Here is a 26,051-nt window from a genome sequence, read left to right as displayed (position 1 = left end):
TTTATATTTACAAGAAAATTGTCAAAGCCTTGTTCTTCTTTTTCCATGAGCCCTGTCAGCAAAAGCAGAATGAACCTGGTTTTCCTCATTGCTGAGTATCTGTAGCAAAGCCTAATTATCTGAACTCCAAATTTTATTAGTGTTATCTTCCTTTCTGTTGATGGACACCTTACTCTACCATCACCCTGATCCCTTTTTGTTTCTTCCCACCTCCTGTGCCTAGACCATCCCACTCATCTCCTGTCTATCATAGAGTGAAGTGACATCCTTTCTGCTCCAGCCATCTCTTTCCTACAAGCATCAATTCATTCAGCTGGAGCCTACTGACAGCAGTAGCTTTTGACTAACTGAAATGATGAAAGGAATTTCTACTGGCTTTTTTTCTGAGATGCACAAGTTTTACTGAGAAATCCTATGGAAGAAGGAGTCAACACTCATTAAGCCAGCAAGTATTTATTGAGTGGGCAGCTAGGTGGCTCCAGAGTGCGTAGAGTGACAGACCTGGAGTCAAACTCATCTTCCTGAGTTCAAATCTGTCCTCAGACACTTACTAGCTGCGTGACCCTGGACAAGTCACTTAACTCACTTTGCCTCAGTTTTCTCATCTGTAAAATGAAGGAAACAGCAAACCACACCAGCATCTCTGCCAAGAAAACCTCTACACGGGGTCATGAAGAAACCTGATTTATTGAATATGCCCTGATTTAATGAGTATTATTGAGTATACTTGAGTATGTCCTAGTACGAGGAGTGTGGAGGATACAAAGCAAGAAGGTATTGTCCATACACTCAAAAAGTCTGGCTGGCAAACAGGACTAGGATTTTAAAAGTATCACTATCATCAGAATATGAATTTAGTTGTGACTGGAACAGATCATCCTTTCTTAGACTTATGCCCTCACTTCTTTATTTATTTGACATATAGTCTTTTCATCCCTTACCTCTATCTCCTTGCCTGGAACTCCTCCTCTACCCAACCCAAGGATGTCTCTTCAGCTGCTTATTTCCCTTTTTCTCCCCTCTTCAACACTTCTGGTCTTATTTAGTTCACTTCTCCCTCATTTTCTACACTTCTTTCATCTTTCCCTCACTTTTTTGGTCATGTAAAATCTCTCTCTCTCTCTCTCTTTCTCTTTCTCTCTCTCTCTCTCTCTCTTTCTCTCCTCTCTCTGTCTCTTTCTGTCTTTCTCTCCCTCCCAGTTCCCCTGACTTCTCTAAATCTCTCTCCTCTTTCTTCCCTCCACCTTGCCCCTTATCAATTGAAGTGACTGTAGCAAGGTAATCTAAGCAAAAATAAAATTCCCAAGTGTTTATTGAATACCCACTGTGTGCAAGAGCAGCATGGGGAATAAAAGCATAAAAATGAATAATTTCTTCAAATATCTCCCTATCTACTGCGGGAGATAAAGGCATAAACATATAAAAAATTAGTAATAGACATGATAGCTTAAAACAAAGAGAGTATATAATACATGCTCAACAAGTGGTACAGATAGTAAGAGCCAGGAATCTTGAAGTGAGAGAAGACTTGATTGGGGTGGTCACAGAAAGCTTTGTGGAAAACGCAGTTCTTGTGCCAGATTTTAAAAAACCAATGAGCTTTTGATTTATGGAGAAATGCAGGAGACAGGAAAGAGATCCATTCCTGGCATAAATCACTTACCATTGTGCCATCAATCTCCAGTGCTTAAAAGTTAACCAATATTGAACTTGGGCCCTGTTGACAATAGCAGGGCAGTGTGGTGTAGTGGATAGAGAAGTAGCTTTACATCTAAGAAGTCCTGGGTTCAAGTTCCATCTCTGATACTAATTGGCTGCCCAATACTGGGCAAGTCACTAATGCCCTCAGTTCTCCAGAAATGAAGGTTGCAGAGAAACCAATCTGCATGGGTAGAGGGAGTTTCTTTACTTGGGAATTTCTTAAATAAATGAAATTGTAGGCCTAATCCCCATCCCCTGAGAACACCTGGGTAAAATTTACCCATTTATTGTGTAGGCTAATCATTCATCACAGGAAAGTATGTATAATTTGATGGTGTTTTAGAGATTCTTCAAGTCCCAGAATTCTCTAGGTCATAGAACTACTCTCTAGCATCACTTCTTAGAAAATACTCAGTTAATCCTCACACAGTTAGACAGACAGAGTGCCATTTGAGTGTGATGCTAGGTCTCTTTTGTAGAGGGATACAGGGAAGAACTCTGAGCTGCTACCAAAGTCCCTGAAAATAAAGAAATTACTAATGAGATGGTAATGAAAAATAAATAATCACCTGTGGCTACCCAGATCTCACAGTAACCCCCCCAACTTCTCTACAGAATCAGGGAGTCCAAAAGTTACCAAATTCAGGTTACTTCCTCACTCCTCATCACAGATTAACCTGTAAGTCACTAGCATGGCTCTTGAAGGAGCCTAAATAGAAAAGAAATGCCACTGAGACACTGTAGTAGCTCTTATTGCCTGATTCTTATAAGACAGGTCAGGTTTTCCAAGCTAAGCTTGACAGCCTCCCTTTTCAGTATTTTCTATGCTATTGTTTTCTCTAATTAGCCACAGTTTTTCCACCAGAAACTCAGGATCTGAGAGAACAGGTATGTCAGACTACCTTTCTCAGTTCTTGACTTCACAGAAATTTGTCTGTTGAACAAAGACAATAGACTACACCTGAGGCTTGAGGACATGATTCCATTTCAAAATCTGAAGGCTCTGTAGTGAAACTGACACAAGGTTTGTGTCAACTTCTCAGGTTGGGTTTTTTGACATGTGGCCTCTGTGGCATATAGCCTTTCCCCAACAACTTTAAAAGCTGTCCCAGCCAACTTTATTAGAAAGATTTGAAATCCCTTAACTTACTTCTGAAGCCACTCACCTGGAGGGAAACTTAATGGGAGCAGTAACATGGGCTGCAAATCCTGTGCAAACCATAATCTTTCCAGGATCCCCCACAGTGCATTCTATTTTGATGCTTTAGTGAGTCTAAACATGTTTTCTTCCCCTTGTCTCTTCCTCGCCAGTCTGGCAGTACTATTGATAAATGAGGCAGGAGATAAGTGTCTGTGGGTCTTCCAGTGGGTGATTTTTATGGTCATTGTTTGTTTTTTAATTTCTGGTTTTAGATTTTGTGGTACACCAGACTCTGCCCTACCAGTCTGTTTCTGTGGATACATTCAACTCTAAGAATGATGTTTTTGTGGCCATCGCACAACCCAGTATGGAAAATTGTATGGTCTTAGAGTGGGACCACATTGAAATGAACTTCAGAAGCTATGACAATATTACAGGTACGTTTATGGTCATAATCGGTTTTATCTACCAACATTCAGCATTGTCTAAGGCCTATGAAAGAAGAAATGTTCTCTGTCATAAAGGGAGATCTTGGAGGCTAGACTCCATAAATGCATTCTAGCATGCACACAACACACATTTTCTTTCTTCCCTTTTGCTCCATGTTATTCTTTCTGCCTGGCATGATGAAAATATTCTCTGGTGACTCTCATCAAGAGAAGTTGGGGTGGGAGGAGAGAGAAGAAAAGGAAATGTCTCATGTTTTAGACTATTACTGACTGCTATTTGGTAGGATATGTGTTTAAATTAAATATCCAGGAGCAGCGATAGGTTGTAGAGTCATCTGAAATCTCTTGTCTTGATCTCTCCCTTGGCCTTGAAGTTTTGGTTTCAAGTTTTGGCTAACTGGGCAATGCTTAATTGTACTATATCCAGTTGGAAGGATTTCCTCCTAAACCATACCAATAGCCCTTTTCTGGTTTGTGTCCTCATTTTTCTAGCTGACTTTGTGAAGTTTCTAGAGATACAAGGTCAATTAGGGCAGATCAAGGGCCATTTCTTTTGTGTTATAACTACTCTAGATTATGTTGACTGAATCTAAGGTGATTCTAGAAACATAGAGAAAGCAGTGAAGAGAGGCAGACATAGAGGTATTCCAGGGATTCCAGGCCACATTAGGGTGCAAGGAATGCAGCATACTGAACTTATCCCATACTCTTCTGTGTGTTCCATCTTGGAGAAAATCAGCACCCACCTAGCTATTATTATTCCAGCAGTTACAGCCCACTATGTAGCCAAGTTTTGGGGGGGGGGGGGTTTGTTTTTTTTGTAGCTTAAGATAGTGAGTATTATTGCTTCTGGGAAAAATCAACCCACTTAACACTCTTTTTTTCCAAGTCCTGACATAGACCTGCCTCCTTATCCACACTGATGAACTTGCTATGCCATCACCCAGTACACATCATAGAATGCTAGAGGTGAGAAGGACCTCAGAGGACACCTAGTCGGAGATCTGTACTGACTTCAGGTCCAGCATTCTTCCCCACTCCCCCCAATCTCTCACTATACAAGGTCACTCAACAGGTAAATGGCAGGGCTACTTCTTTTGATTCTAAGTGTGATTTGCTTACCACTTTACCACAGGTTTTTATTTTTCCTGTGGGAAAATGGAGATCCTCTCTACCCTCATAAAATTGTGAAAGGTTACCTTAAGCTGTCTGGCAATAGAACCAGTTCCCTTAGCACCCAGGCTGCCTGACCCTGACCTAAGCACCTAAACTGTACTTCACAAAATTGCTTGGCAGTCTATTGAGGGGTTCCTTGCAATGGGATTTAGTCTTGTTTAGGCAGCAAGAACCAGTTTGGAACCCCTGTCCTGAGGAGTTCCCTCTCTCCTGAGCTGAGACAAGTTTCTGTGAAGCTGCCTTTTTGTTTTCCTTTTTCTTTTTTGAATTGCCTGTGGTGATGTCACTGTGCTCAGCTGATTTCAGTTAGACCCTTCAAGTTGAAGCTGGGTGAATGTAGCATGCTGGCTTCTTAAAAGGCCACAGTGATTCTGAAACGGCAACAACATATGTTATATATAAAGTTAATCATTTTACAGTCAAGAGAAAACAGGTTTCTTCACACCATCAGTCTCCCTAAGGCAGCTAAACTTAATTCTCCCCACTTCCCAAGGTGGTTTATGCTCTTCTCCCATATTTTGAAGCAACTTTTGAGTTTTGAGAACCATTAAAAAGTTCCTCTCTAGGGCATGTAAGTGTTGTTTTCTAAGTTGTGTGATGGATTTGCATTAGCCTCTTCATACATTGTTAAGTGCCTCTCCCACCCCTTCCATGTCCAAGGGAAAGTATTTTGGAAGAAAAACACTGGCTAATGGTATATATCTATGGCCATATAATGGAATGAAATCAACTAGCCCACATGGGGATTGAACCCATGACCTTGGAGTCCATAAGCACAGGTTTCTCACCAATTAAGTTAAATAATTTAAATCATGAACAGAGTCGTGACATGCTTTATTTATAACACATTTGAAACCTATGGAGTCCAACCTTTCTAAATGGGATATTTAAGCTTATTTTGTTAGGTTGTCTGGTCGAGTGTTGGTCTTGGCCCTAGCAAGACCTGAATGTGAATCCTACTTTAGACACTATCCCTGTAATTTAATTTCTCCCATCTTTACATTCCCCATCCATTAAAATGGAACTAACTGTAGCCACATGTATCATGGAATTATTATGAAGATCAAAATATATGTATATATGTGTATATATAAAGTATGCAATGCATGTATATATGATATATACATGTGTATACATATGTGTATATATAAAATGCATATATATATGGAGCCCTTTGTAAATTTTCATCATTACTACTTATTATGTTGTGGAAGGTTGAACTCGATGCTCTCTGAGGTTCCTTCCAGCACTCGAGCTATGAATCTGTTACTGTTATTGTTCTATTATGATTATGGCCACATTAATTTTATTTAGGATCCCTGTTTATGAAGTAGGATATTTTTAAAACTCTAGTTATCTAATTTTAGATAAGTAACCTTGAGGCTATTTGCTATAGAAAAGAAAAATAGACTGGGGCAGGATTATCCTGTTCAGTCAGCTGCTTCTTCATGGACTGTTTTTAATGAATTCACTTACGTCAGTCATTTCTCAGTATCCCCCTTTCCCCATCACACACAGACACACACACACACACTCTGACCCTGCTTTTGCAAAGCTGACAGAGCAACCCCATATGAAGATATACTCAACACTCCATGCCCACAGTCCCTTACATCTCTACCAAGAGGAGAGGATACATACATGCATGTGTATATACATATATATACATATGTAATACACATTTAATCATGTATTCTCTAGAACAGTTCAGTTGACCTCAACTATCTTTTTGTGTTATTTTCATATTCATTATGGGAATCATATATATTTTGTTCTCTCAGTTCTTCTCTCTGTCCCTTCATATAATTCTTTCTATATTTTTCTGAATCTCTCATATTCATTGTTTCTTTTGACATAATAATATTCTATTAAATTCACATACTATAATTTTTTGTTCTACCATTCATCCTCCAATTAATGGATACTTTCTTTGTTTTCAGGTTTGTGTTTTGGGCTTTTTTGCTCCTACAAAGTTATTTATTTGGCACTGACTTTTCTGGGTAATCTTGGATAAAATGATTCTTCTTTTAAAGATTTGCTTCAGTTTCCCCTCTAGGAGATCAGATCACGTGTGTGTGTGTGTGTGTGTATGTGTGTGTGTATGTAAACATATACACACATATCCATATAACAAAAATAAAAATTTCTGGTCCAAGCCCACTAATTTCAAGATGTATTTTATACAGTAAAACTCCAGTGTGCCAAAATTCTTAAGACAATTGCTTTTAGGAAATTTGACCTGTGATTAACAAAGCCCTTTCCTTTAAATAACCCTATAAGTATGTAGGACAAATAGTATTGGTTCCATTTTAGAGATAAAGAAACTGAGACCCAGAGAGGTAAACTGACTTGGGTACTCTAACTTATAAACTCTAACTTATAAAGGGCAGACCTGGGATTAAAACTCTGATCATCTGTCTCCGAGGCCAGATCTACTGAGACTATTTAGATCATTTGGACATTGCTTTGGGCTTCAGTGATAAGATGCCAGGATCTTATTTGTAAGATAGGAATAAGTTGATCAGAACATTCAGATCCTGGAGTCAGATTTGCTGGTTTATCTCTTCATTGTTCCCAATGGAATCTTAGGGATTATAACCTTGATGTCCTGTTTCTCTTAAAATTGAGCTTTTTCCCTTGAGTTTTTTTTCTTGTTTCTTATTAGTGGAATGGTGTCTAATCAATGTATTTTATGACCTCTCTTGATGATTACTAAGAAAACTGTCACTAACATTAATGCTATGAAGAGGCAAAGAAGCCTTGGCTATTTTCCTATGAGGATAATATCATAAAAAACACAGACTCTTAGAACTGAATATCTAACAGACATTAAGTGCCTGCAAAGCATTGTGCTAGTTCCAAGGGAAGATGTTCCCTGCCCTCATGATGCTTAGAGTCTTAAGGGGGATGACAAAACTACAGATAACTGTCATTTAAAAGAATACATTCTAAGTGCATTAAAGACAGAGTGCTCTCTGAGGGTCAAGGACCAGCAGTAGGAAAGGGAAGAGGAAGAGAATGAGCATTTATATAGGACCTTCTATGTGTGCTAGGCATTGGACTAAACACTTTACAACTATCTCATTTTATCCTCATCACAACCTTGCAAGGTAGATGACTAGAGGCAAACGGGATGGCTTCCTGGGGGATTTGGCATTTTAGTTGAGTTTTAAAGGATGAGTCATAATAATAATAGCTAGCAATTATACAGTGCTTTAAGGCTTATAAAATGATTTACAAACACCTCATTTTATCCTCACAACAACCCTGGGAGGTAGATGCCATTTTAATCCCATTTTACAAATGAGTAAACCAAGGAAGACAAAGGTTCGGTAATTTGCCCTGGGTCATCCAGCTGGAAGGGTCTCAGGTTGAATTGGAACTCAGATCTTCCTGACTCTAGGTCTACTGCTTTACTCATTGCCCTTTGCTGTTAGGAATTATATAAGCAAAAGAAGGCTATTTCAAGTAGGGGAAACTGTGTGAGTGAAGATACGAAAATGAAAAAAGTTCAGCACATGTTCAGGGGACATTGAATCGTTTGGTTTGGTTGAAGCATTAAATAAGTTAAGGGAATTAAGTAGCATAAGATAAAATTGGAAAGTTAGGATGGGACCAGATTGTGAATATCTTTGAATGGCAGGCAGGAAAATTTGAACTTTACCTGATAGGCACTAAGAAACTGTCAAACTTTTTTTTTAAGCAGAGGAGTGATATGACGAGAACTATGTATTAAAAAGATGGTTCTGTCAATAGTAGGAAGGACTGATTGGAAAGAGAGACAGTAGAATCAGGAAAACCTTTTAGGATTCTGCAGTTCATAATTGTCTTTTTCTGTTTTTACTCTTCCTGGTTTAGGTATCAATATCATGTTTGTTTCATAAAAGAAATTTGGTAGCTCAGGAGATAGGTAACGTGACCGTAGCAGAGGGGTGACTATGGGAATACAGAGGGGCTGAGTTGGAGAGCTTTTATGAAGAAAAGTTCACCAGGGCTTGATAATTTATTGGATGACCAGTCTAGCCAATAGGGCAGTGAGGGAGAGAGAAGACTTAAAGATAACAAACTTTTGGGCTGAATTGTGGTTACTAGAGGCAGAAAAAGAGAAATCAGAGGAGGAGAAGGTTTACAGAGAAACACAATAAACCTGGTTTGGGGTGTGTTGAATTAGAGGTATTGATGTGATATCCAAGTGGAGACGTCCTGTTGGTGCTTAGAGATGCATGGGTCTGGAGCCAAAGGAGACATAAAACGGTTTAGTCTAATTCTCATTTTACAGATTTCTTTTAGGGTAAGTAGCAGGATCTTGCAGTTACAATTAGAAACCTTTCTTACTAGCATTTCAGCATAGGAGACTACTAGAAATTTCTCAGGAATGAACTGGCTTCATAGCAGATGTAGGGACATCAGGGCTCCCATAGAATGTCATTTCACCCCCTCAGGAAGAAGGGCTGCTAATTAGCCTAATCTCACAATATTGAGAGGTCTGCAAGAGACACATCCTGATGCTCCAAAGATGCCATTTCAAATAAGGCTTCTATGTTTGTTGTCAGGCCATCTGGTCTCTTAGTGCTGAACTAACATTCCTGGAAACAGCGGCACCATTCTGGAAATGCAAATTCAGCACACTCTAGGGCAGGTGGATCTAATGAGAGAAGCTGGCTGTCCTAAGAACTTACACTAATAAATTTTAAAAGTGCAAAAAGCAAAAAAAGGAAGAGGCGGTAGGGACAAGGGACCAGAGTTTGTCACTTTTCCCTTTTCAGTTCCATTAAACATGGAGGGATTGGAGGACTTTGCATTAATTATATTGATTGTTAACCATCTCTTCTTTACCACCTTTGGTGAAGCAAAATCTGTACAGTTGGTTCCATTGCAGCTGTTCTCTATTTGAGGAGGCAGAAATCAGTTCCCTGCCTATTTTGCCTAGTGTCTCCATAAGTTTTCCTTCTATTATGGGGATCTGGGATAGGACTATAAGGTGGATAGTGCTTACTTCCACTTATTTTGCAGGATTATACTTCATGTTGGAATTTCTCGTGTGATTTTCTCTTGGCTTTTCAAAAGAATAGAAAGTACTCCGGAAGTCATGTAGCTCTGACAGGAAGGAAAGAGAAAGATCTGGGAATGGACAAGAAGACCCTGTCCAGGGTCCTGCTTGCCTTTCCTAGTGCAGAGGAGAAAAGTCTAAACTTTTCTATGATATTATCTGCATCTCTTCAAATGTTTTAGAAATATTGCTGAACCCAAGGATCACCTGGGTCATAGGGGCAGCATGATGGATGGTGAAGAGTATGGCCTTCCATCCTTGGAGAGAAAGTGCAGTTGATATAAAACACAAAACAGCAGGAGTGCTGACAATGAGACATCAATAAAGAGAAGGTGCTGAAAACAAAGGAGGTGAAAGCGGGTCAGTCTCTCCTCCCTGAGCACTGGTGATCCTGATTATCACCTCAATGACTATGGGTTGATCCCTGGCTGTGTTGGGGAGTCCTCAGCCCCTCCCCCAACTTGATGTGCTACAACAGGAGCTCCAGTTGAGTTTCCATGACTCTAATGGGGTTCTCAGTTCTTTTGCATAGGACTCAAATGAACAGGACAAATTTGCATCTTTCCCAGACTTTGCTTATCTATAATGTCCATGTTATTCCTAGACATTATTCACCTATGGTGCATTTTCTGCCCTCATTACTCCGTCTGCCTGTGTGGTGCCCACATTTTCTGCATATTGAGTTGGTGACAGTTTTGTTCATGTTTTTGAAATTATTTATTTTGAAAAGATGTTCAAGTTCACCTTAGTTATTGACTCCTCCCTTCCCGTTCCCCCTCCAGCCTCTGCAGAATAACATCAGCACTTTCCATTGGCAGGAGAGGCTTAAAAAAGGCAGAGAGGATATATACTAATGAGGATTATAGAATTTAGTTAACTTGAGTTTTCAGTCTAAATGTCTTCAACCAAAGCAAAGCTAGGTGGATAAATAGGGTAACTATCTTGATTTTTTAAAAATTCAGTTCATCTTTGCTACATCTGTGCACACTTCTACCTTCTTTGATTTCTCATGCTGGCTTGTTCTAATTCTTTTCCTTCTTTCATTTAGCACTTTAAAAAAGGATTCTTAGTTCTCTCCATCTCTGTGTCTCCGTCTGTCTGTCTGTCTCTCTCTGTCTCTTTGTCTCTCTCTGTCTTTTTGTCTTGTCTGTCTATCTGGCTTTCTCTCTCTCTCTCTCTCTCTCTCTCTCTCTCTCTCTCTCTCTCTCTCTCTCTCTCTTTCTCTTTGTGTATGATGGACCATTTGGGCAGCCTGGTGAATCCTATAGACCCCTTCTTAGAATAATGTTTTTAGCACATAAAATAAAATGCACAGTATTACAAAGGAAACCAATTGTGTTGAAATACATTTATCAAAATATTTATTTTTAAAAAACCAAGTTCATGGATAAGAACTTCTTTAAAGTAAAAGTATCTGGGATTGCTAATGATTCCACAAAACTAGGAAGAAGCTGGAGAAAGCAGCTCTCTGTTTGTTTAAGTGCTGGCTCAGGTTGCTCCTCTGATAAGCTGAGTCTGGCACTTCTCTCTGCTGCTTCTGCACTATGGGGACCTGGGTCAAGCAGGCTGTTGAATTAGGGTGAAGCAGGGCAGAAGAGTAAAAGAAAAGACTTTTACAGAGACTCCTAGGAAGTAACAGCCCAAAGCCTGAGCATCTGGGGGAAAGCCAAAAGGAGAAGTCAAGGAGGGTTTTCTGCAACTTCCAAGAACAAAGCTCACTTTTGTCCAAATTACCTAGGGAATTGAGGAAAACATAACTCATTGAATTTCCTAGATCAAAAAGTCAGCAACTTTTCAGAAGACAGCTGCTACTTTGCTTACTGAACACAGATCTGAAAGGAGGAAGTAACTGCGGAATGGAAGTAGGGGCATGATTAGGAGGTGGTAGTGGGCCAGAATAGGTGGCAACCACCAAGTATGCATTAGAAAATCTTCTCATGTGCCATCCTGCTATGCTGTGGCTTATCAGTGTTTGATATAAGTATTCAGATATTTTGTTCATTCATGCATTCATTCACTCACAATCTCTGGAAGGACTGGATCTCTTTCCAGACAATAAAGACCTAGATTTGAATCCCACCTCTAACATTTCCGAGCTATGCCTGACCACATAAAAAAAGTCATGAACTTTTCTTACCACCCTCAACATCCTCATCTGTAAAGTGGGGATAAGAATTCCAGTAATAATTACCTCACAGGGTTTAGGGGAAGAACAAATGAGAGAATTTATCTAAAGTCCTTTGTAAACTATAATGTTTGCAACACATTCTAGATATTTTATCTCTTATCATCCATCAATCTATTTATTCAATAACCTTAAGCACTTAAGGGTTAAGACCAAAGCAATTTTAAATAAAAAGCCTTAAGAGCACCTTTTTCAGGGGAGTAGAAGGGAGAGGGATTTTTTTTTTCATTTATCAGGAGAGCTGATACAATTTTGACTTTGATTTTCTTTGGTGAGACTCATACTCATACTCAGACTCAAATATCTCTAAAACCATTGGTTCTTTCCCCCCCGCCCCCTTTCTATAACTTTATGGAAAACAAATTCTGTTTCCTATTTTCCTATTTCCTATTCCATACCAAATATAGTTGGGGCTTCTTCCACTGCCACAGTCTTCTATGAGTAAAAATAAAGGAGCAACATGAAAACCAATTGTTTTGTGTTAAAACTAAGTTTTAACTGCTAAGTTTTACTAATGAGCTCCTTTTCTGTGGCGGACCTCAGAGTACTTGAAAAATAATTTCTCTGGCTATCTTAGGTGATGCAGTTGGACTGTAGCTGCACTAATACCCTTCCTTCCCTTTTGTCTTGGGGAACAGGTCAGTCAATAGTGGGATGTAAGGCAATCCTGATCGAAGACCAGGTCTTTGTGGTGGTGGCACAGCTTTTTGGTGGCTCACACATATACAAGTATGATGAGAGCTGGACCAAGTTTGTCAAATTCCAGGACATTGAAGTTTCCCGGATTTCAAAGCCCAACGACATAGAGCTGTTTCAGATCGACGATGAAAGATTCTTTGTCATCGCAGATAGCTCTAAAGCTGGTTTGTCAACTGTTTATAAATGGAATAGCAAAGGATTCTACTCTTACCAATCTCTGCATGAATGGTTCAGGGACACAGATGCTGAATTTGTTGACATAGATGGAAAATCCCATTTAATCCTTTCTAGTCGCTCACAGGTCCCTATCATATTGCAATGGAATAAAAGTTCTAAGAAGTTTGTCCCTCACGGTGACATTCCCAATATGGAGGATGTATTGGCTGTGAAGAGCTTTAGAATGCAGAACAGCCTATACATTTCCCTTACTCGGTTCATTGGGGACTCCAGAGTCATGAAGTGGAATAGTAAACAATTTGTGGAGATCCAAGCTCTCCCATCCCGAGGGGCCATGACCCTTCAGCCCTTTTCCTTTAAGAATAATCACTACCTAGCACTGGGAAGTGACTACACCTTCTCCCAGATTTACCAGTGGGATAAGGAGAAGCAAACCTTCAGAAAGTTTAAGGAAATCTATGTGCAAGCACCTCGTTCATTCACAGCTGTATCCACAGACAGAAGAGATTTCTTTTTCGCCTCCAGCTTCAAAGGAAAAACACAAATATTTGAACATATAATTGTGGATTTGAGCTTGTGAAGGCATAAGGAGTGAGTTTAACATATACTGACATTGGCTTGTAAGAGAAAAAGAGAAGAAGAGAGCCACAGCTCTGACTGGGGAAGTTATCAGAAGTTTTCAGAACTTTTAGAACTCCCATTTTAATCAGGGATTACATTTACTTGGCTAACTGCATGATCTGTCCACTCTCATTTTAAAAGACATTTGAAAGCCTGTAATTATTGAGAAAAGCTTGCAGCCTATCAGCATTAACTCTTACCATCAAGAAAGGAAATGTGATTTTTTAAAAAAAATAAAGGAGGAGAAAACTGGATCTTATGGGACAGCTCTGATAATTAAATGAAAAAATTGGGCACTATCCATTTCACCTTAATGATTGTTTCAGTAAGAATGCATAAAGCAAAAGTCAGCTAAAAATATTTGCTGATTATTAGTATAAAATCTTATAATGTCATCACTCAGCAAAGCTATTTTGGGCCATCTTAGTTTCTTGAAATTAATGTCCAGACTTCTTTTGTCCTTCTTTGAATAAAATGGAAGATATTGTTTTAAATCACAATGATGTGACATGCTAGGGATGTTAACTCTATAATATTTGAAAAGTTTTTGTCCATTACTCAAGAAAAAAATGATAAACATCTTAGAGCTCTGGATGTGTTAAAGTCTTGGCAGGAGTATTAAGGGTCTTTTTGCCTTTCATTCGAACTTCAAAATTGGCCTACATAGAAACCCATAAGTATTTAACAGTAGTTTGTGTGAGCTAAAATTGTTGAATTCCTACTGTCTGCTTACTCAAAATCATCCCTTGAGTTTGTTGGGTAACCCAACTGACAGGCCAAAGATTAAACGATGCCATTTACTTGGCCCTCAGAAACATGAATACTGGGGAGGCAGGCACCTCCATCCACTGCTGTTGATCATTCTATAGAGTTTCTTTCTAAAAGAGATTTGTCTTAGAGAATTATGTTAAGTCATAGGGGATCCTTCATGAAAGACAGCTGCGAAAGTCACAGGCAGTCCTTTGGTTTTTGCATGCGTTTCTCATCCCCTACTAGATAATGTACCTATATAATATATGTATGCATACCCACATGTATCTACCACTTATCTGTAGTTCTGCTTGGAGTTTGGTGATGCCTCTGTTAGCAACACAGTGAGCTGCTGACTCATCTTTTCTGCTTCTCTTCACCCCCACTGGCTCCTAACATAAGGTACTGCAGGTGCCAGACTGTGAAAGTCTCAGATCCCCTCAAAGAGCAAAGATCTTTACCGGTTTAGTAACAGCAATGCTTAACAACCATAACCCCAACAACAACTAACTTCTGGGGCTAGAAAGTGCCCACAGGCTGATCCACCTCCAGTTCAGGGAGGGAGGAAGGGAGCACAGGGTCCTTAGGCTTATCACAAGGGACTGCATATTGAGCCAGATGAGCTGAGTCATAGAGACCAGTTCCATGATTCACAGGACCAAGTTGTTCCCGATCAAAATAAGCCTTTTTTTTTTTTTTGACTCATAATGAAGTTTTTCTTTTTTGTCCTCTGGCCCCAGTTTTGTGGAAGATTCTCATTGGATGCTCTGCATGGTTAACAGCTTTTATGACTGTAGTTTTCCTTGAAATATATCAGGTAAGATTTTTTAAGACTGCCTATATAAAGGGAAACCAACCACCTCTGTTCAGCAGTGAAGTTAGCATAATATTATTGCACCAGTTTTTTTTAAAGTCCATTTGCCAAGTCATGGGTAGGTAGCAACATATCTACAAATATGAGTGTTTACTGCCTATAAACAGAGCGATCTGTAGGCAGCAACCCTTAGGAGGGTGATGCCATGATGTTCTAGCAGCACCCTTGGGTGCACTCTAAGACTGCAGGCAAAGAGTATCTAGCCCAGAAGATGAGTGCATCTAATGAACCAGCCCACATATAACCAGAAGTGTCACCCCTTTGACATTTATTTCCAATCGAGTGCTAAATTAATGCACAAGAAGTCCACTTTCATTTTTTCCCCCTGAGCATATTTTAGATTTCTTTTTTTCCCTGCTTAAATTTTATCTTCTGTGCTTTATTTGAACTGATGATACAAGCCCCCGAGGCTTCTACATCTCCCCTGACCCTGGGAGGGAGGAGCACCCAGGTCACCCTACAGATCTCTCACTAACTGTGAAGATGGCTAGTGAATACTTCTTAATTCTGGGCACCACTCTGTCCAACTCATGTTATAAACTGGACAAAGGTGAAGTTTTACAAAAACGACTCCATACCCTAGCCTACCTCCCTTCAGTATTCTGTACCCAGCTGCTAGTGATGGGCACACCTGAAGAGGCATAATCTCACAGTACTGCCTCTATTGACTGTTGCTCCGGTTCCTTTTCTGACAGCAGAAAATAAGGGTTGAAATTTTGCACACAATAAGGAACACTAGGAAGCACAGATGGACTGATTTTCTTGGGAACAGATGGGCATTAGTGAGTAAAGGGAAAATAATTCTAAGTCACCTAAGTGAAACAGTGGATAGAGCACTGGACTTGGAATCAGGAAGGGGAGAATGAGTTCAAAATGCCGTGTGTGTTATCTAGCTGTGTGACCCTGGGCTAGTCACTTAACCTCTCATCCATCAGTCGAATTAACCTCTCTCAGTCTCAGTTTCCTCATCTGTAAAATGGGGATAATAAGAGCACCTACCTCACAGGGTTGTTGTGAGGATAGGATGAACTAATGTGTAAAGTGCTATGCAAATCTGAAAGTATTCTTTGTGTAAATGCTGGCTGCTATCACCACCATCATTTTAAAAGTATGTGATCGAAGATACAAAAAGCAAACTGTCCTTTAGCTCCATTTCATTTGGAGTTTGATGGGAGGGGGGAAAAGGGGTTTTTTCTGTTTTTGTTTTTAAGAGAGAGTAAAATACTATGGAGCCCTGATATATTGAGCTTGTTGGGGAAATAATTTGTCTAGTTACTATCTTTAAAGAAGCATGAGAAGTTCTAGCAGCAACTAGTTAAGGCCTTTTACTGTGGATGACTCTTGCTACAGGAAACTCTTTCTCCGTGAATAACTTCTGGAACACCAACAGATCAGCAGAATATCTGAGCCCATTCCCTTTTGCAGAGCAGCATTACTGGTGGCTATTCCTATTTCCAGGCTAAGACCTCTGATCTCTCTCTTTGCTCACAACCAATCCCTCAGTTTTCTCTTGGTCCTGGCTTCTTATTCTGACACCTTCTGTGCAGCTAGATGGACTATCCCACCTACCTTAAAGCCCAGAGGGACTTTGAAAACCTGGAGGGGTAGAGGATGGATGTCAGGTACTCGAGTTCATCGTTATTCTCTGGGGCTACAAATAATAATAATGCCTTTCCAATAACACCTCCTACTCTGTCAGAGCGTATTTCCTTCGATATTCATCACGGGTTTTTTCCTTTAGTTTAGATGGAAGCAAGTATTGTCTCATTTTTACAGGTAAAGAAATATAAAGAATGGGGATGACTTAGAATCATAAATTTATAGGATCATAGAATTAGAACTAGAAAGGGCCTTAGAAAGTCCAACCAATTTATTTTACAGATGAGAAATCTGAGGTACTGAGAAGTTAAGTGACTTTCCCAGGGTCACACTACTCTTTGAACCCAAGTCTTTTGACTCCCAAGTCCAGAATGTAAAGAGACCTTTGTGATCTTGGGCAAATCACTTCCTCATTCAAGGCCTTGATTTTTCTCATTTGTCAAATGAGGGGCTAGACATTCTTTCCATCTCTCCTTTGCCTTTGGAGATCACCTAGTCAATCCCTTAATTTTTAAGATGAGGAAACAAACCAGAACTAGTCCCCTGGGTTCTTGCTAGTGCTTACTCATGCCAGACTGGTTTTATTTCTCCAGTCCTGGAGGTAGCAATGCCCCTGCAAATGACACCTACAACAAAGCCCCGAAGTTATGGAGGGAAGTGTTGCCAACCAGTGAGCAGTGACAAAGTCTTTGAGAAGTTCCTTCTACTTTCTAAAGAGTGTTCCTGCCTCACCTAATGCACTATTTTTCTTGAAAATGGTGGAGGAAAGAAAGTACTGAGTGCCAAGGCTGGTGGAGCACTCAGGGGAAGTCAGATGGGAAGGACTTTCTGGAAAAAAAAAAATGGAAAAGAACTCAGAAGCACCAAGGATGCTAGCAAATGACTCCCAGGCTGTTGTCACTCTTGGGGAATGGGGCAGTAGAAAAGACACCGTGGTGTTCTCCTGCAGAGTGAGAGACTGTTTATTTTTAGGAAAGAAATCAGCGTGGGATGCTAGAGGTTTGGCTGCTAGGAGCAGTCACGATGGAAATTTCTTCCACTGTGGGTATCACGAAAGAGAAATGAAGGTCTGTAGGAGGGGAGTTTATTTACATACCCTCTAAAGAAAATCATGTTAGCAAAGGAAATTGACTCTTCTGTTGAGAGATTAGCACCCTACACACACACACACACACACACACACACACACACACACACACACACACACACACACACACACGCACAGAGCTTATTCAAAAATGGCTGACTGGAGGTTTCAGGCAAACAGATCAAAGAAAAGATAGAGGTGTTAATAGAAGGAACCCGATGGTGCAGAGTGTGGGAGGACATTAAGGAGAATGGGGAGGGTGGGGCCAGGAGAAGCTCTGGGAGGTTGAGGAAGGTGGGAGGCACGGGAAAAGAGGGAGAAGACATAGTATTAGAGAATGAAAGGTTTTCCTTGGCCTGAGATTGTCAGAGTCACTCTGGAGAGAGCTGGCCAAGAAAGTAGCATCCCAGTTATTAATGTAGAGAAGCAGCCTAAGTAAGGTCAAGAAGATACAGTGTTAAAAGGGGGGATTCCATTGTAAAGTTCATAATCCAGATGAAAGCTTAGCTTTTTCCTTCTGTCCACAAAAATAACACCATTCTGTTTCGATGGCTTGGTAGAGCATAGTCTAACTCTTTCTAGTAGTAAACTATGCATCCCCTGTCAATGTCCTTTGACTATCAGGAATGTATCAGGACTGTGATAAACTAGGCCAACATGCCATTTGGTACAGTTTTTATGTATTTTATGTATTTTAAATGCATAACTTAGGTACAATAACAGTAGTTTATATATGAAAGTACCTTTTACAATATACAGGCTACAATGAATGCATTTTAAGGTTGTATAAATTTAGTTCTTTTTGGTAAATAGATTCAATGAATTATCTGCCTCTTAAGTCCATGTACCCTTAAAAATATGAATAAAAAGTAGCACATGGTTAACCTGGCTTTTGCTTACTGGTCTAATTGAATACAGAGCTGAAGACACACCCTAAGATGATGTGATAAATAAGAAAAGTCTTTCCACTAAAATCCACTCCATTCTGCAAGGGTTGACTGGGTTAGAGGAGGGATATTAGAGGACATTGAATGTAGCCTCCTCATTCTACAAAGGAGGAAATTGAGGCTTAGAGAGGGAAAGAGATTTGTCCAAAGTTAAACAACTAATGCCAAAACTGATTTAGGAACCCAACAGCCTTTGAAACCCAGTCATTCTTTTATTAGGAGGTGAGTATCTTCAGAGTCAAATACAGCCACTAAACCATACATAAAGATGCCTGTGCTGCCTTAGAAAACTACATATTAATAGCATCTATGTTCTATTGCATGTATTATTCTATGGCTTTTTTCAGTTTGTTAAATATTTCCCAATTGCATTTTAATCTGGTTCCCTTCCTCTCCTTTGGATACTCCCTAGTGGCTTTGAGGGTGAATGTTTGACACCATCATGATGGATATGGTGCTGGAGCTAGAATTAGATGACTTCAGTTCAGATTCTGTCTCTGATATATATTAACTATGTGACCAATGGCAAATGATTCAACCACTCTGAATCTCAGTTTCCTCCTCCGTAAAATGGGGATTATGACAATACTGGTAGTACCTATTTCACAGGGCTGTTATGATGCTCAGTGATACCTATGGAGAGCTATACAAATGTAAAGTATTGCATAAGATCAGTATCCTTCCAGGACCTGGAAACAGATACTTACTTTTAATCAACTCATTGAGGAGTTTTTAAGTTAAAGCAGTTTCTGAGCTGAGTCTGTGGAACGAGCCTTTCAAAGTACTCAAGTCTCCTGAGGAAGAGGACCCCAGACTTGGCAGATGGCCACAGGCACGAAGTCAGTTTGGATAGTTTGATCCTGCCTGCTGTCATATCTCTCGATAGAATGTAGGTAGCAGGACTTTCATTAAGAAGTGGCTCAGACTCTAGCATCCATATTTTGTGGTCAATTTTGTTGGTCAACAGAAGGAAAGTCTGGGAAATGAATGGCAATTATTTATCCATCATCTATTCAACAAACTCACACTTAAGATTTACTATGTGCTTTCCTCCCAACAACTCTGTAAAATTGGTGGTGCAAATAATAATCACCATTTTACAGTTGATAAAACCCGATTAAAGGTTGTTAATTTTTCCAGAGTTTCTTCTATAAAGGCATTCTGTACAAAGTAGTTGCTTTAGGTTTAGGTTAGCTATTTTTTTCCCCCTAGAATTAATGAAAAAGGATTTATGAAGCACTTACTATGTACCACCAAGAGACTCATGGTATGATAGATACTGAGCAGGTCTCCGAGGCAAGAATGCCTGGATTTAAGGTCTGTCTCTGACACATATGAGCTGTATGACCCTGCCTGGGCAAATCACTGAACTTCTCACTGCTAGAGCCCAGTGGGGTCAAATTCAAATTGAAATGGATCCCTGCAGATACATGTGTGTATACATACATACATACATATGTATTTATACACCCATATCTATGTGTATAGATAGATATACTTAGAAAACCACAAATTAACATTATCTGAGTTGTGTTTTACTTTCTTTTATTCAAGATTTCCTAATTACATTTTAACCTTGTTCCCTCCTCACAGGAGTTGTGTAGTACCTGAGTCTAATGCCTCTGTTCTAGACGGTTCTTTAATGTTAGAAGAGAAGCTACTGACTTTCTTTGGTGACAAATGGAAACATTCACCTTAAAAATGAAATAGAGGCCTACTGTCTAATCTACTGTGTGCCAGGCATTGCTAAGTATGGGACGGGGAGGGAAAGACCAAATACAAGCAAACAAGACAGTTCTGGCCCACAGAGAACTTCCATCCTCATAAGGAAAACAACACATGGGGCATGGTGGCCAAAGAAAAGTGTTAGAGAGGGGTCAGTCAGAATGGTGATTGGTGAATAGGGCAATTGATTGAGATGTCCTTGCTAGAAATGGTAGGGAATATTTTTTGTTGGAGGTTGGGGCAGAGAACAGCAGAACATGCCCATGCCCAGAACATGGCATGGAGATGTCAGGAAAGTGGGGTCTTCAACCAAACAAGTTAAGGTGAAATGCTCACTCATCAGAGCCCAGGACTGCAGGGGTGGGACCTTCAGTTCCAGATGGATGGAGGCTGGAGAACACAAAAGAAATGCTTAAAATGATAGAACAAACAAACAGACAAAAACTCTAAAGTATGTTTTAATATATACTTAAAACGTGGAACACTTTGGGTAACTCACAAGTCTCACCTGGCAAACCGTGGCAAGGCATGGGCCTTCTTAATCCTTTCAGCTGTAGGAGAATCATGTCAAAGACCACATCCTCATCCTCCAGGAAGCTGTGTGGAAGCAGGAATTGCCTCTCATTGGGTAACTAGCACTCAAATGCTTGTATTGGCTTGGAAGAGGAGTAGAAAGTGCAAATGTAGAAGCTAAGTATTGTGGGGGTTAAAAACAGGGCTAGGACATCTTAAGTACCAGGTACCAGGTATCTTAAGCACCTTAAGAACTGAGTACCAGGAATCAGTGGCTCAGCATAAAGATTTGGATTCAGAGTTCCTGACTTGGGTTTGAATCACAAATCTGTTACTAAGTACAGGCATGGTTTTGGGAATCATAGAATCATAGATTTAGAGGCAGAAAGAACCTTAGAAGCTGCCTAATACAACCCCTTCATTTTACAAATGAGAAAACCAAGGCTGAAAGGGGCCAAGTGATTTGTCCAGGGTCACACAGCTAGTGAATGTCAAGGTCAGGATTTAAATTCAGAGTTTCTTGACTGAGCTTCTCAATTTTTCAGTCCAGCCCCACCCAATCTACATGATTTTTCAGATCCCTTCCTGTTCTGCAATCCTTTGAGCTCTGCTCTAACCTGAGGCATCCCTGGGAATGGGGTTGGGGGGGTAGTGCATAGTCAGAACAGGGTTCACACCAGGGAGACTGACTCAGTGCAAATCAGTGACAGTTTGTCACAGTGACTAGAGCCTTCACAGCTATTTGGTACATTTCATACTCTCACCAGCTTGCAGACTCAACACATAGAAACAGCAAATGGTCCCAGTGCTTTTGAAGAATCAGGGGAAAGAAGGGGAAGATGGATTATGGGATGTGGGATGAGGATGAAGTAAATAATAAATTTAAAAACAAACAAGGTCACCAAATATTGATCCAAGCTGTTCCCATTACTAAGCACGGCTCCTCTAACTGGCCACAGAGCCAGCTGGAGTCGGGGAGCAGGGGAGAGAGACACATGAGCAATATGGCTCAGAGGGGACGATGCTAAGTGAATGGACTGTTCATCAGGTGGCCTGAGCCAACCCTTCTTTCTTACAGTAGCTTTCTGAAGGGCTCTCAGCACAATTCCCTTTATAAATAATAATATCTGACAGATAGCATTTTAAGGTTTGCAAAGCACTTTACATACATTATTTCACTGGAATCTCACAAGAAGACAGTGAGAGAGGTCCTTCTCCTTGGGGCTTAGATAAGGAAACTAGGGAGGCTAAGTTAATTGCCCAGGGTTACACAGCAAGTAAATGTCTGAAAAGGATTTGGAACACAAGAGTTCCTGATGCCAACTCTGCTGTCCTCATCTACTTACCTTCTCAGAGAAATTCTAGGAACATGGATTTAGAGCTAGAAACTCTTAGCAATCAGCTAACCCCACTCCTTCATTTTATAGTTAAGGGAGGAAGAAAGCTAAATGAATAGTATAGTTAGAATTCAAACTCAACGCTTTTGCTTTCAAATCCAAGATTCTTCCTGAAAACTCTTGTAATCACAGCCAGACTCCCACTGTTACAGATAACACAATTGCTTTAGTTCACTGGCTTGGAGAATCATAAAATTTTGAAACCAGAAGGGATTTTTGAGATGACTTTGCCACGGCTTCTCATCTTACACTTGAGGAAACCAAGGCATGGAGAGAGGAGGTGACTTCCCAAGAGTCACAGAGTGACAGAGCTGAGACTTGGAGCCCTGGTCCTAAGGACCCCGTAGGTGTCAATTGTGGGGGTGGATGGAAGCTGCCATGGGGATGTTCTCAAGCACAGGACCAAAACAGTCCTGGGATGAGGTCTAGCAATCTGAGAAGACAGCTTGGCTCATTAACACCAGCAGTGTCCGAATGGCTCTAAGGCTTTTGCTGTCAGGATCCATTGGCAGGATTCTATCCAATGTGGGTCACTGCAGTACCAAATAGAAGCAAGGCTGTGGTGAGAGAGAACATGATCACACCAGGCATTGGCAGCAAGGGGTGAGGAACAACACAGAGATGAGAGAACAGTGTGCCTGCTGATGCCGCAGGGAGCCCAGAAGCCCTGGGACATCTCTGTGTCACAGAGGCCTGGCCAGAGTTAGCAGGATCTCTTGTTGGCCTTGAAAATTCTGCTTGTCTCCACAATCTGGATGATAAAGGCATGCAAGGACAAAACTAATAAGCATCCACATTTAGGTAGTGTTTTAAAGTTTATGTAACCCATACAAGCTCTGAAGATCCTTATCCCAACTCCCACTCTCATCGATGAGACGCAAGTCCCAGAGCAAGGCTACATCTGGCCCTTAGGGTTCTAGGGATACCCCTGAGGAGTACAGGGACTCTCTAACACCACTGGCTTCAGCCCCCACCAGGTTGCTTCTCCCCAAGATTGTCAACCAGTCAGCTTGAAGTAGTTTTTATAAACAGTTATTTGCTAAGGTCGTACAGTAAAAACAGTTAGTATAAAACACCCTGTCTGTGATATAGACTCCAACAAATATATGCAGAGTCCACGTATGACAAAGGGGTAACTCATAGTTTCTGGTTGCTGGATGCCCTTTTCCTCCACTTTGGGGGTACTCAAAATGTTCCCCTTAGGCACAGTGTAGTTTCTTTGTGGACTCCTTATGAATCTACACCCAAACTTTCCTTGGCTCCCAATGTAAACAGTGTCTCTTGCTGGTATGGGAATGCTTCTAGGATGGGATGCTGAAGGGAAGATGGAATATCCAACGTCCTCTAGACTCTGAAGTTCACCAGGTCCTCCTCTAACTAAAAGGGGTGGCAGGGAAGGAGACCTAGGCCAAGGCTGAAGCAGTGGCCTCTAGTTCTTCCTTCAGGTGGCTCCTCCTTAAGAATTTTATTATTCCAACCTCTTGAATGACTTTAATCCTAAACTAGCTTGCTTGTTTGTAGATGATCCCTGGAGTGGACAAATTTCCCTGATATATCAGAACCCTACTTTCCAGGAAACCTCACTCCAGTTCCATGTACTTTTCTTATTTACTCTGAAGTCTAGGATTGATAGTGTTAAATAGGGTATTTTATCACTTACTTTGAGTGGGGTGGGACGATAGGATTGGGTGAGTCCATCAACCCCATCCTTACATTTATAAAGCATCATTTCATTTTATCCTCAAAAAACCTTAAGCAAGTTTCCTAACCCTTGGTATAATAATCTTTCTGTTATACCACAGCATAAGCGCTTATGAAACGTCTACTTTGTGCTAGACACAGGGGATATAAATACAAAAGCAGGATAGCTCTTGCCCTCAAGGAGTTTATAGTTTGGTCTACTGTGGAAGAGGTCCACAGAAGGGTCACAGATAAGGAAATACAAGATATATGCAAAATAAGTGCAAAATGATTTGGGGAAGTTAAGGGGGGGGAGGGTTAGAAGTACCAACAAAGGAGAACCAGGAAAGATTGTTTGAAGGAGATGGTACTTGCAATGAGCTTTCATGGGAGATAAGAGGTACAAGAGATAGAGGTGAGGGAGGAAGGCATTCTAGGAATGGAGGACAGTCTGTTTGAATAAGGCAGATTATTTTATCCTAGAGGTCTCTGATAGGGAGTGGGGTCACCCAAGGTTTTTGAGGGGAAGAGACAGTCCCATGTTTAGATCTATGCCTTAAGAATATAAATTTGACAGCTGAATGGAGAATGTAGTGAGAAGAGAGGCTAGATGCAGAGATTATAACAGAAGAAGGTGATCCTGGACATGTTTAGATTTTAATAGGAGATTCTTACAAGGGTAAACTAATCAAAAGTAATGAATAATCTTATGTGATTTTAGTGTATGTAACCCATATAATCGTATAGAATGTAACCCATTAATAATTGAACTATAGATTGTTCTCATTGGCAGGGATCATCTAGTCAAAAGGCCAAATATTACAAATAAGGAAATTTGAGACTAGAAAAGGTAAGAGATTTGCCCACTGAGTTAGTAAAAAACTAGGTCTGAAAGAAGACCATTGTTCATGTCATGATTTTGTTACCCTAGGTAAGCCACTGAACCTCTCCTTGATCAGAGGTCATTATTGTTTGATTGCTTTCAGTTGTATCGAACTCTTTGTTACCCCTTTTGAGGTTTTCTTAGCAAATGTACTGACGTGTTTACCATTTCCTTCTGCAGTTCATTTTACAAATGAGGAAACTGAGGCAAATGGGGTTGAGTGACTTGCCCAGGGTTATACAGCTAATAGTGTATGAGACCAATTTGAATTCAGGTCTTCTGGATGCTAGGTCTGGCACTATATTCACTGCACCATCTAGTTGCTATTTTTATTAAACCTCCTCCCTCTAGTTAAATCTGCTATCCCTAGGTCATCGTGTGACTTTGTGTACAGATTCATGTGGCTTAATTTTCCTTAGCTATTGGGGACCTCATAAGAACTAATAATAAAAATCAAAACATTGAAGTCCTCTCCATATGTCTTTGCCTCAAGCAGGAGAAAGTCTGGCACTTTGAAGTTTTGGAGGAAGAGTTCAGCTACACCCATCAGGGTTCCAGCAGGTGGAAGCAGTGGTACAGGCAGCTATTCAAAATGCTAGTTACCTAGTTGTGCTATATAAAGGTTGTTGTGCTATAAGAAATGATAAGCAGGCAAATTTCAGAAAAACCTGAAAAGACCCACATGAACGGATCCTGAGTGAAGTGAGAAGAACCAGAAGAACATTGTACACAGTAACAGTAACATTGTGTGCTGATCACCTGTGATAGACTTAGCTCTTCTCAGCAATACAAGGATCCAAGACAATTCCAAAAGACTCATGATGGAAAATACCATCCACATCCAGAGAAAGAACTGGTGGAGTCTGAATGCAGATTGAAGCATGCTATTTTAACTTTCTTTATTGTGTGTTTTTTTCCTTTTGTCCTGTTTCTTCTCTCACAATATGATTAATGTGAAAATATGTTTAACATGCTTGCACATGTATAACTTATATCAAATTGTTTGCCATTTGGGGGAGGGGAGAAAGGGGAAAGGAAGAAGGGAGGGAGAAAAATTTGGAACTCTACATCTATAAAAAAAAGAATGTTGAAAACTATCTTTAAATTTAATTGAAAAAATACTGTTTACATAAAAAATGCTAGTTGCCAACTAGTAAGGTCTGCAGCCTCTCCGCAACCTTCCCTACCCAGCCTTCATCCTAATCTTCTTACCCCAGCTCACTCAATTCACCTTGAAAAACTAAAAATAAGCCTTCATCTCAGTCCCAAGCTCAAGATCATTTCAATGATACCTAGGGAAATGAAATTGGAAAGCCTTTTCCAGAAGCCAATGTAGCCAGTCCCTGAAAACATCCTTTACTTGCAGATATATCTCTAAAAGTCATTCCATTTATAAA

General features: G+C 40.3%; 1 protein-coding gene across 1 annotated transcript in view; it reads left to right on the top strand.

Annotated features, from left to right (window-relative positions):
- LGI2 (leucine rich repeat LGI family member 2) overlaps positions 1-13,690 on the top strand; it is a 38,680-nt gene extending 24,990 nt beyond the window's left edge. The window contains exons 7-8 of the mRNA XM_072620386.1: positions 3,115-3,279; positions 12,341-13,690. Coding sequence (XP_072476487.1) covers positions 3,115-3,279; positions 12,341-13,158 — 983 coding nt within the window. The 3' untranslated portion in view covers positions 13,159-13,690. The remainder of the gene's footprint in view (positions 1-3,114; positions 3,280-12,340) is intronic.
- Positions 13,691-26,051: the final 12,361 nt, after the last annotated feature.

This window comes from Notamacropus eugenii, chromosome 6 (genome assembly GCF_028372415.1).
Source record: "Notamacropus eugenii isolate mMacEug1 chromosome 6, mMacEug1.pri_v2, whole genome shotgun sequence".
In the NCBI taxonomy this organism is placed as follows: domain Eukaryota; kingdom Metazoa; phylum Chordata; class Mammalia; order Diprotodontia; family Macropodidae; genus Notamacropus; species Notamacropus eugenii.
This window is presented reverse-complemented; position numbering and strand designations above follow the sequence as displayed.